The 12,532-nt window shown below is 39.8% G+C and overlaps 1 protein-coding gene across 2 annotated transcripts in view; it reads right to left on the bottom strand.

The window, feature by feature from the left end:
• Nucleotides 1-12,532, bottom strand: part of MAP3K9 (mitogen-activated protein kinase kinase kinase 9) — a 170,543-nt gene that overhangs the window by 152,806 nt on the left and 5,205 nt on the right. For both annotated transcript variants that reach the window (XM_006865567.1, XM_006865568.1), the window contains exon 2: nt 5,369-5,782. In XM_006865567.1, coding sequence (XP_006865629.1) covers nt 5,369-5,782 — 414 coding nt within the window. The remainder of the gene's footprint in view (nt 1-5,368; nt 5,783-12,532) is intronic.

Here is a 12,532-nt window from a genome sequence, read left to right as displayed (position 1 = left end):
TAGAGGCCAGGATGGCCAAACTTCATCTCTCATACTTCGGACATATTGTCAGGAGGGACCAGTCGCTGGAGAAGGATATCATGTTTGATAAGGTGGAGCGTCAGAGAAAAAGAGGAAGAACCCCAGTAAGATGGATTGTCACCGTGGCAACAACAAAGGGCTCAAACATATCAACAATTGTGAGCATGGCACATGACCAAGCAGTGTTTCATTCTGTGGGGCACAGGGCTGTTTTGAGTCAGAATGGACTGGAGGGCACCTACCAACAGCAGCAAACAGCAAATGACTGTTTTAAGTAGGTGACCAAAATAACAGTCTTTTAATGAAACACTTTTTACTAAATCTTTGTAACAGCTAGATGTTTATCACTGATGTCGTTCTCTTTTCCTCAAAAACAGACTCCATATATGCATACTCTTTTCTCTATTAGTTCAAAGTCAACTTACACATATAATTCCTAGTATATGCCAGTAACAAAAATCCAACTTCTCTGAGTCCCTAAAAAAGACTACGGAAAACAGGCCAGTGTCCCCAACTGTACAAAGCACAAAGAAATTATAACTTCCCAAATTGGAGGCAATGCACAAAGAAGTGGCAAACATTTATAAAATGAATTTCAAGGCCCCCCCAAACACTGCATTGGAGTGAGATTAATGGGATTGGCCAGGCTCATATTGGACATATACAATCCTGGTCAAACACCCACGCACAGACACAGTCAGGAGCTACTAGAGCTTATATGTGAGATTCACAGCAGGTATCAGCATCAGCACCAATGATACACCAAACGACCATGCACAGTTCTGGACATCAGTCATCTTGACCAAGACATTTAAACATTACCAGATCCTGGTGTGGTGCTGGTCTGCAAGCCACAAGGTTGGTAGTTCAAACCCATCAGTTGCTGTTTGGAAACCCTGTACATGGTCGCTGAGTTGGAATCAAATCGATGGCACTTAAAAACAACAACAATGTATAAGGGTCACTGAGTCACAACCAAATGGATGGCAGTGGGTTTGTTTTTGTTTAAAAGTACAACAGCTACTAAAATATATTGCACTCATAGGTGCCAATTGGAAACTCATCAGGCACTTGGTGATGGTGGTGTCATAGCCAATTCCAATTCCTAGTGACCCCATGTGACACTGCAGAGCTCACCCATAGGGTTTTCTTAGCTGTCATCTTTATGTCCCCAATCCAAAGAAAGATGATCCAACAGAATGCAGAAGTTAATGAACAATATCACTAATATTACATGCAAGTAAAATTACGCTGGAGAGAATTCAAAAACAGTAGTAGCAGTACACTGACAGGGACTTCTGAAATTCAAGTCAGATTCAGAAGAGGATGTAGAACAAGGGATAACACTGCTGATGTCCGATGGGTCCTGGCTGAAAGCACACACTATCAGAAAGATGATCACTTTTGTTTTATTAACTATGCAAAGGTATTCGACTGTGTTGATCAGAAAACAAACTATGGATAACATTGAGAAGAATGAGAAGTCCGTAACAATTATGCTCATGCAAAACCTGTACCCAGAGCAAGAAGCAGTCAGTTATTCGAACAGAACAAGGTGATACTGCTAATTTAAACCAGAAAAGGTGTGTGTCAGGGTTGTATCCTTTCACACTATTTATTCAGTGTATATGCTGAGGAATAATCTGTGAAGCTGGACTATATGAAGAGCATGGTATTCAGATTGCAGAAAGGCTCATTAACAACCTACAATACGCAGATGGTACACCCTTAATTGCTGAATGTGAAGAGGACTTAAAGCACTTACTGATGAAGAGCAAAGCCTTTGGTATGGATTACACTTTTACACAAAGAAAACAAAAATTCTCACAACAGGAATAATAAGCAACATCATGATAACAGCAAATACTGAAATTGTCAAGGAATTTATTTTCTTTTCATCCATAATCAACACTCATGGAAGCAGCAGTCAGGAAATCAAGTGACAAATTGCACTGCACAAATCTGCTGTAAAGGCCCTTTTGAAAGTGTTAAAGAACAAAGATGTCACTTTAAGGGCTAAGGTGTACCTATCCAAACTATAGTATTTTCAATAACCTTATATATATATAGAAGTTAGACAATAAATAATAAATAAAGAAGAACTGATGCCTTTGAATTATGGTGCTGGTGAAGAATACTGATTATGCCATGAACTTGTGGAAGAACAAACAAATCTATCTTGGGAGAATTACATCCAGGATGCTTCTCTGAAGCAAGAATAAGGAGGCTTCACCTCACTTACGTTGGACATCTTATCAGGAAGCACCAGTACCTGGAGAAGGGCATCATATTCAGTAGAGAATCGGTGAAAAACAGTAAGCTCCTCAGTGAGATGGACTGATACAGTAGCTTCAACATTGAGCTCAAACATAGCAACAGTTATGAGGATGACGTAGGACCGGGCAGTGTTGTGTTCTATATTATGCATGGGTCACTATGAGTAGGAACTGACTCAATGGCACCTAACTACAACAACAATGTTTGCTTAGGTCTTTCTCCCATACAGCTGCCGGGTGGATTCAAACTGCCAACTTTTTGGTTAGCAGCTAAGTGTTTAACCATGGTGCCACCAGATCTTCTTATAAAGCACTGATGGACAAAGGACCCGAGCTGTGTTTCCTGCATGAGGGAATGGCATTCAGGTTCCTGCCACCTCCTGCAAACAGCAAAGTCTTAGAGGAGGTTTGGGGGATAGATTTTCTTTCACAAGAGCCTAGTCTCCCAAGTACAAATAAAATTCCATACGTATAGCTTCAAATTATACCCAAATTAAAAATTCTTAGAGAAAATTATTAACTTTTACAATTCTACCATCTAGTCTACTTTTCCAAATGTGCCTTATTATATCAGATTAAGCACGCTGTCTAGTTCTCTCAGAATGATAAGGTAGTGGTGGTAGTAGTATACTAATGAGTCGATTCCAACTCATAGTGACCCTGTATAGGGTTTTCAAGGCTGTAAGTCTTATGGGAGCAGAAAGCTTCTTTTTTTTCCTGAGGAGCCACTAGTAGACTCGAACTGCTGACCTTGAAGTTATCAGCCCAACACATAACTATGCTACCATGGTTCCTTGATAAGGATGTAAGAAAAAAACAAAACAAATTTTACCTTCTATATCACATTGTCTTCTGATATCACTACCTCTTCTTATCCCATTGTCCAAAGCAGTCTCCAAAGAGCTATAACTTTGAGAAGAAGTCATTAAAAGTTTTAATTTATTTGTATGGCACTGTAGGCTAAGCACTGGACTGCTAACCACAAGATTGGTAGTTCAAACTCACCAGGGACTGCTCCTCGGAAATCCTATACAGAGTCACTATACAGCACTTAACAGCAAAAACAACAATACATTTTAAGAATGGCATTTTGGAGGAGAGAACAAATTAGATTATGGCAAAAGGAAAAGAGAAATTTGGTTTTCTCTTGTATAACTTTAATCCTTCACATGTATTATATTGAAATGTTGTTTCTGTTGTTGTGAAAGTACCATTGAGTCGATTCTGAATCACAGCATCCCTAAATAGGGTTTCCAAGGAGCGGCTAGTGAGTTTGAACCGCCAGCCATGTGATCCAAACTAACCTTGTAGTCCAGTGCCTTATCCCACAGCACCAAATACACATCTAATATTCCATACCCTTGCAAAGACAAATATTTCTATAATCAAGAGGAAGGAGAATGCAGGTAATGGGTAATAACAACTAACTGAAAGTTAATTGGATCATTGCAATGAAACGAATACGATTATACACATTGCAATGAAACGAATACAATAAGATGAGTGCAAAACTGATGTTCCCCCAATGTAAACTATCACTCAATTCACAATAAAAACTTTTTTTTTTAAAAATTAATTGGATGATGAAAATATTTTGGAAATAGATGGTTATATAACATTGTGAATGTAATTAATGCAACTTAAGATTTACACCCTCGGAAACCCTGTACAGGGTCGCTATGGGTCGGAACCGACTCGACGGCACTTAATAACAACAACAATTGTATACTTAAAGGAGCTCTGGTAGCGTAGTGGTTACGAATTGGGCTGCGAACCTCAAGGTCAGCAGTTCAAAACTACCAGCTGTTCAGCAGGAGAAAGATGAGGCTTTCTGCTCCCATAAAGATTTACAGCCTTGGAAACCGTGTACAGGGTCCCTATCAGTAGGAACTGACTCCACAGCACGTAACAACAACAACAACAACAATAGTATACTTAACCAGCAAAATAGTCCATTGGATCTTATATATATATTTTACCATAATAAAAAATTTTAAGTAAATTGTATATTTGTGTGCGATACATACATACACATATACACAGAGATACCATATAGACTTTCAAAATGTTTGGAAGCTTACACCAAAAGCAAGAGCTGTTCTCTCTGAAGGAAAACATGAGTAATCTTTCTCTTCTCCTGGTTTATCTATACTTTCTAAGTTTTCTACAATGAATATTTACTATTTACATAATTTTTAAATGTATTTTTAAAAAGTAAGTAGATTCACAATAGCATCAACAGAAACATAAGCCACATCTGGAATAACTCAGAACACAGTCTGAAGGATGTCTGGACTCACAGTCAAAGGATCCAGAGAGAGAGCATGAAGTCTCTGGGGCCTGAGACACCTCCAAAGTCCTTCAACTCATATGTTCTTCTCTATGGAACAGGACACTCAAAGTGATTTTAAGCATAAACCATAAGCAACTGTATCCCCTCCACCACTCTGTTTAGACAGGTACACAAATGAGACTGAAGTTCCTAGCAACTCACCATTAATTATGTCTAACACTTGTTTTACAGTCCAGTTTATGGGTTCTGGATGTTTGAGGAACAGCTGATTCTCACTTGCCGCGTATTCAACACCAGTTAGTTATGGCAATTAATTAATCCCACCAGAAGGTCTGTAGACTACTGGTGATCTACAAGCTGGTATCACTACCTAAGTCACCCTCACAACTTCTACAACGTGCCTTTTTTATAGTCCCTTCTTGGGGGTTACTTCAGGTTGGAGTATTTATAGGTTTGCTTTACTTACTGTTTCCTTCCATGAGGAAAATGCCTTCTGTGATCATATACACACTCTCCCTCGAGTGGACAGAATAAATCCATGTGATTTCTATCACAGTATGAGTACCACAGAATTACACAATACCAATCTTGCCTGTTAATGTGAGCTCAGGATTCCCTCAAACCCATTCCATCCCACATCTCAATTCAAAGATGGAACCTTTTCAAGCAAGAAGTTCCACTGTTCACTAGAATTCCATTAGGAATCCACTGCAACTGCAGCCACGGAGTGAGTCTGAAACTGCTCTAAACACCTCCAACCCCATCTCTTCATACTCACTGTTGCTGGACTTAAGGTCTCGGTGGATGATGGGGACAATTGCTTCATCGTGTAAGTAATTCATCCCTCTAGCAATCTGCACGGCCCAGTTCACCAGGATGTCTGGGGGAATCCTTTTTCCAGATAACACTCTATTCAGCGGCCCTCCACGAGCAAACTCCATGACCAAGCAGAGGTTGGGTTCCTTCAGACACACTCCCCTAAGGGCAATGATGTTGGGGTGTTTCAGCATGGCGAAGAGCTTGGCCTCCTGGTGAACATTCTCTATGGTCTGACTGATGTCCTCATCAGGGTCATGGCGAGCTGCTTTCACTGCAACCTCTTCCCCTATCCAGAAAGCACGATAGACTTTCCCAAAGCCCCCGATGCCGATAATCTCTTCCAGCGTTAGCTCTGCAAAATCAATCTCTAACACTGAGAAAGAGAAGAAGGAGAGAAGCAAGTCAAACATGGAATGTACTCTTTAGCCCCTGGAAATACTATTTCACCATGCTGGCTGAGGGAACATGGTCAATTCCCTGCTTGCTTGGCTTGCCTATCTCCCCATTACAAAAAAAGTTAAGCTCCATTAGGGAAAGAACTGTGATTAACTATGATTCTATTCCATTGTCATTAGTGACTAGACTATAGTAGCCTTTCAATAAATATTCATTAAATAAACTAATTTAGGGCATCAATCAGGATCCTATACTAAGACCAACCATTTCACCTAATAAAGCCATTAGGAAGGGCGTTCTTATAAGACTTTTAGTATGTTTAGTATGTACTAGGTACTATAGGAGAAGCACTGGGCTGCTTCAAACCTACAAGCTGCCTTTTAGAAACCCTATACAAGGTCACTATGCATCAGGACCAACTTGATAGCACTTAACAAGGTAGGAAGACCTTGTGTGGTGCTGTAGGATAAGTACTGAACTGCCAACCACAAGGTCAGTGGTTCAAGCCCACCAGCCTCTCCATGGAAACACTATGCAGTATCACTATGAGCTGGAATCAACTGGACAGCAGTTAACAACAACAAGAGGTAGGAAGAAAGGCCTGGTGTTGTGCTGTAGGATAAACACTGGACAAGTAACCGCAAGGTCAGTAGTTCAAATTCACCAGCAGCTCTCAGAAATCCTATACAGGGTTGCTATGAGTTGGAACCAACTTGACAGCTAAGTTTAACAGTGGCTAAGTGCTCAGTTAATAACCAAACTGTTGGCATTTCAAACCCACCATCGACTCTGCAGGAGAAAGATGTGGCAGTCTGCTTCCATAAAGCTTTACACCCTTGGAAACCAGATGGAGCACTTCTACTCTGTCCTAGAGGATCATTATGAATCAGAATCAAATTAACAGCAATGAGTCTGATTTTTTGGAGATAGGGAGGTTAACAGTTTAATGCCAAGCAGACACACACCAATCACACTGTAATGTAGTAGATCTTTCATAGAGATATGCTCAGAGTATTAGGGGTCTCTCTAAATCCCACAGTGGAGCAAGTGATTGAGAAGATGATCAGAGAAAGGACTCACAGGGAAAGCCCTATTAGAAATGGGCCATAAAGAAGCAATGGAAAAGGGAGAGCCAATGTTTGGGAAGCAATAACATTGTATATATTATGATGAAGGAAAACTTGGCAATAATTATGGGTGTTGGTTACAATTAATGTGATTGGTATCATATTGTACACCTGAAAAATGTTGAACTGGCAAATGTGTTAAATATATTTTTACAACAATTGAAAACAAACATGAACAAAGAATGAATGAAAGAAATCTCATCAGGCAATGTAGAAGATGAGGATGGAGACAGACAATCCAGGATGTGCAAGAGCAAGAACATGGGGCCCAACAGTGTGTGGTATATTAGGAACTTTTGGGAGTCTAGGCTAGATTATATGCATTAGGATGCAAGACAAGGCTCAAAGGCCTTGATGAGGGCAGGTAGGTAATGAAATTATTTGAAAAGCATTCTGAGGAGACTGAACTTCACACTGTAAATATTAAGGAGTCATGTATCTTTATGAAGGGGAGTAGAGTTAGATCAGTAATTTACAAAGGAAACCAACTCTGGCAATCAAGCAGACCTAGATGATGGAAAGCCTGAGGTGAAAGGAACCATCGAAACAGTCACCGCAATTAACCAAGTGTATGAGTACAAGGGCTTGAAACTCAGCATCAAGTGAAGATGGGGAGCGCAGAGGATATTAGGAACACTTTCTGAAGCTGGTTCTACCAGGACCTGGAGACTAACACACACAGAAAAAAGCCTCACAGACGACATCTTACTTGAGCAGTGATGTTCCCAATATCACACCTAACTCTCATTCTCTTTCACCAACACAGAGTGTGAAAGTTAGGTCTTTAATTATAGAATCTTCATCTCTGTTTGGAAAGACCCCATGGATTGATAATAAGAACTACCAGTGACTCTAAATGCTTGGCTAGATCTGGTGCTAAGTGATATGGGAGTAAAGTGCTATTCTATTTTTTTCTCAAAAATTGTGTTCTCTATCATTCTAGTCTTATTCATCTTTCCCGGGCTGGCTCATCCTCATCCCACAGCTCTCAGGGATCTTAAACGTTACCTCCATAGAAGAACTTTACATAACCTCCATATTAAATGAGGTCAGGTCCCCATCAAACATTTCTGTAGCATTCTCTATTTTGCAATAGAGAAACTCATCAATCAGGGTTGTAATTACTTGTTCCTTGCCTGTCATCCCTGCCAGACTGTGAGATCCACATGGGCAAAGATTCTGCCTTATTCACCTCTGTATTCATCATGCTGAACATGTAAAAGGTGATCATCAACAGACAGATGAACAACAAAGAAGCCAAACCCACCGTCACTGAGTTGGTTCCAACTTATAGCAATCCCATAGGACAGAAAAGAACTGCCCCATAGGATTTTCCAAGGCTGTAATCTTTATGGAAGCAAACTGTTACATCTTTCTGTTCCCAAATCATTGGTGAGTCCAAACTGTCCATCTTTGGGTTAGCAGCCCAGCTCTTAACCAGGCTCCTTATACTGTTGAAACAAAATGAAAAAAGAAAAAAGAAAAAAAAAAAAAAACGAGGAAATAAACCAATTCATTTTTTGCAAACGAATGTTGGACTTGACCTTCCAAAATAAATAGAGAGTAGTCAAGTTTTGCTCTAGAAAACAAAGATATAATTTTGAACATTTGGCAAGACCCAAAGAAGAGCTGCCCACTGCTAGCTGCTTCCTTCTTTACTCAGCCAGTTCCACCACTCTTGCACTCTCCATTCAGATGCTGGTGGAGTTCAAAAATCTGTATTTGTTTAATTATAGTTCTTCCATTCTAGCTGGGAATACTTTACAATGTCCCAGGCATTTCATTTTTCATTCATTTTTTATTTTGTAATGCAACTGGCAGTCAGCACACAGGAAACAATTAAGAAAAATTAGGTGGACTGCCTTTTGGCATACAAAAAGCATGACCCTATTGATCTCCAACGTTCCAATTGTTCCAAAGTTCATTACCTCATCTGACAATCCTCCTGAAAAATTAATGGTATGACAGATATAGTAGTCTAGCAATCAGCATCCCTTCTGAAATATTCCAGCATGCCTTTCAGTACTACAGAGGCCAGAAAGCTAAAAACTACATTTCCCAGACTCCCTAACAGCTAGAGTTCTGGGTATAAAACATTCTTGGTGCACTTAGGTGCCTTTAAGTCAGTTCTAACTCATAGTGATTCTATTCACAACCGAATGAAAACACTGCCCGGTCCTATGCTATCCTCACAATAGTTGTTATTTTTGAGACCCTTGTTGTTGCCACTGTGTCAATCCATCTTGTTGGGAGGGGAAGTGGTCTCTTTTTTGCTGACCCTTCACTTTACCAATCGTGATACCTTTCTTCAGAGACTAGTCCCTCCAGATAATATGTCCACAGACCCAGAGACAAAGTCTCATCATCCTTGTTTACAATGAGCTGTACTTCTGGCAGTTCATGGAAACTTCAATATATTTTGCCAACACCAGAATTCAAATGCATAGATCCTTCTATAGTGTCCCTTATTAACTGTTGAAGTTTCATATGCATATGAAGTAATTAAAAATACCATGGCTTGGGTCAGGCACACCTTAGTCCTCAAACTGACATGTTTGCTCTTGAACACTTTAAAGAGGTCTGATTTATTGACTGCTGATTCTCTATGAGCAATGACGGTGGATCCAAGCAAAAGGAAGTCTTTGAAAACTTCAATTTTTTCTCCATTTATCATGATGTCATTTATTGGTCCCGTTGAGAGGATTTCTGTTTTATTTACACTGAGGTGCAATCCATACTGAAGGCTGTAGTCTTTGATCTTCATCAGTAAGTATTTCAAGTTCTCTTGACTTTCAACAAACAAGGGTGTGTCATCTGTATCACAAGTTCCTAATGACTCTTCCTCCAATACTGATGTCACATTCTTCTTCTTATAATTCATCTTCTCGGATTATTTGTTCAGCATACAGATTGATTAAGTATGGTGAAGAAATACAACCCTGACACACACCTTTCCTGATTTTAAATCATTCAGTATCCCCTTGTTCTGTTCAATCACCTGCCTTTTGGTCTATGTATAGGTTCCTTATGAGCACAACTAAGTATTATGGACTACCCATTCTTTGTAATATTATACAGTTTGTCATGATCCACAAGGTTTGAAGCCTTTGCATAGTTAATAAAGCACATCTTTCTGGTATTCTCTGATTTCAGTCAAGATCTATCTGATATCAGCAATGATCTCCTTTGTTCCATGTCCTCTTCTAAATCCAACTTGAATTTCTGGCAGCTCCCTGTTGATATGCTATTGCAACATCATTCTGAAACATAATTAGCTAAATTTATTTGAACATGATACTGATATTGTTCAATGATTTTCGCATTCTATTGGGTTACTTTTCTTTGGCATAGGAACAAATGTGGATCTCTTCCAATTGGTTAAGCAGGTATCTTTCTTCCAAATTTCTTGATGCAGACAAATGAGCACCCTCAGTACAGCATCAGTTAGTTGAAACATTTCCATTGGTATTCCATCAATTCCTGAATCCTAGTATTTTGCCAATCAATGCTTACAGTGTTACTTGGATTTCTTCCTTGCATACCATTGGTTCTTGATCATATCGTACCTCTTAAAATGATTAAATACTGACCAATTCTTTTTGGTACAGTGATTCTGCAGATTCCTTCCATTTTCTTTTGATGTTTCCAGTGTCACTCAACATTTTGCCTACAGAATCCTTCAATATTGCAATTAAGGCTTGAATTTTTTCTTCAGTTCTCTCAGCTTAAGAAATATTGGTTTTGTTGGTGTTAAGTGCTATCAAGCCAGTTCCCAGAAGCATCTGGTGGGTCTGAACTGCCGACCTTGTGGTTCACAGTCCAGTGTTGATCCTACAGCATCACATCAGAAATACTGACAGGCCCTGGCAATTAGATGTACAAGGTTTTAAAGGCAGAAGTGAGATGGTGACCATAATCCTGCTACTTTTTTGGCAAGCATGGGTGTGGAGACATGAGGTTTTCTGAAACAACAGGTCAGTGTCCAATCACTACTTCTATGGATGTAAAGAGCAATTCTGCATGGGCAAGTGGCTGTCTAATCTATGGACTGCAGCTACAAAAGAGTTCTTGACGCCAACAACATCAGTAGTAGCTCCTGATTCTGTATCTTCCCACTTATAGAAGTAGCAGCTTCCCTACCTGTTGGGCCAGTTCTGCAATGATTTTCTGGGAGGTTCTGCCAACAGCTTCTTCTTCCAGCTCTTCCAATAGGCACTAATTTCCTGTGCTAAATTCCTTTCTGCTTAAAACAGTTTTCCGATCCTAAAATGGATCCTAACTGATTATTAATTCTTATCTGATCTCATCTATATGAATGAGAAAAATATGCCTATGTAAAAAAGAGATTAGAAATCCTCTTGGAAAACTATGTAAAGTACTTTAGAACTTTCCTTGGTAATGGAGAAAAGACATTCACTTTTCGTCTACCCTCTTTTATACCGCTGAAAAGACATGTATTTATATAACAAACTTGTATTAATACATCTTATTTCGTCAATGGAATTCAATTCTCCTTAAGGGATTAGTTGTTGTTATTGTTGTTGTTAAGTGTAGTCGAGTTCCGACTCATAACTACCATGTACAGTGTTTCAGAGGAGCGGCTAGTGAGCTTGAAACACCAACCTTGCAGTTCAAATCTACTTTACAGTGCAGAGCATTACCCCACAGCACCACACTATTTCTCTTGCAGACTTCCTTCAAGTCTGAAGTTGAGATTTGAATACACCAGTTAACCAATTGGCATGAAGTTGATTCCAACTCATGGCAACCCAAAGTGTGTCAAAGTCGAACTGTGCTCCTTAGGGTTTTCAATGGCTAACTTTCCTAAAGTAGTCTAGCAGTACTGTCTTCCAAGGAGCCTCTGGGTGGATTTAAACCTCAAAGGGTATTAATCATTTATACTACCCAAAGCTGCACCAAGAAACCCAAACCAAACCCACTACCATCAAGTCAATTCCAACTCATAGAGACACTATAGGTCACAGTAAAATGGTCCCCTGGCTTTAACCTTTATACAAGCAGATTGTCACATTTTTCTCCTACAGAACCATGGTGAATTCTAACCACTGACCTTTCAGTTAGCAGCTATAGGTGTTAAATATTACTCAAACGTATGAGGGTTTAAAAGAATCTAAAACGGGGTGCTGAAAGGACAGCTCCTCTGATGGTATGTTGGAAGACAACCCAATAGGCTTTCTATAGGTGAAAATTAAGGAGCTCTGGTAGCATAGTGGTTATGAATCGGGCTGCGAAACTACCAGCTGTTCCGCGGGAGAAAGATGAGGCTTTCTGCTCCCGTAAAGACTTACAGCCTCGGAAACCCTGTACAGGGTCGCTATCAGTTGGAATCGACTCCATGGCACATAACCACCACCAACCAGGTGAACATTGGAGTCCCTGGGTAGTACAAATGGCTAACCTACTCAGCTGAATTTGCATATGAAAAATTGAAGGTCTGTTTCACAATCTGCCTCTGGCCTTGTTTTGCCTGACGATATGGAGCTTTTCCATTGTCACTTTCCACAGATATAGTCAATTTGATTTCTAAGTACTCCATCTGGTGAGGTCCATGTGTATAATTGTCTTGTATGCTGTCTAAA

Source organism: Chrysochloris asiatica, unplaced genomic scaffold (assembly GCF_000296735.1).
Source record: "Chrysochloris asiatica unplaced genomic scaffold, ChrAsi1.0 scaffold00079, whole genome shotgun sequence".
NCBI classification, from domain to species: Eukaryota; Metazoa; Chordata; class Mammalia; order Afrosoricida; family Chrysochloridae; genus Chrysochloris; species Chrysochloris asiatica.
The sequence above is the reverse complement of the archived record's forward strand: the minus strand, read 5'-3'. Positions and strand labels throughout refer to the sequence as shown.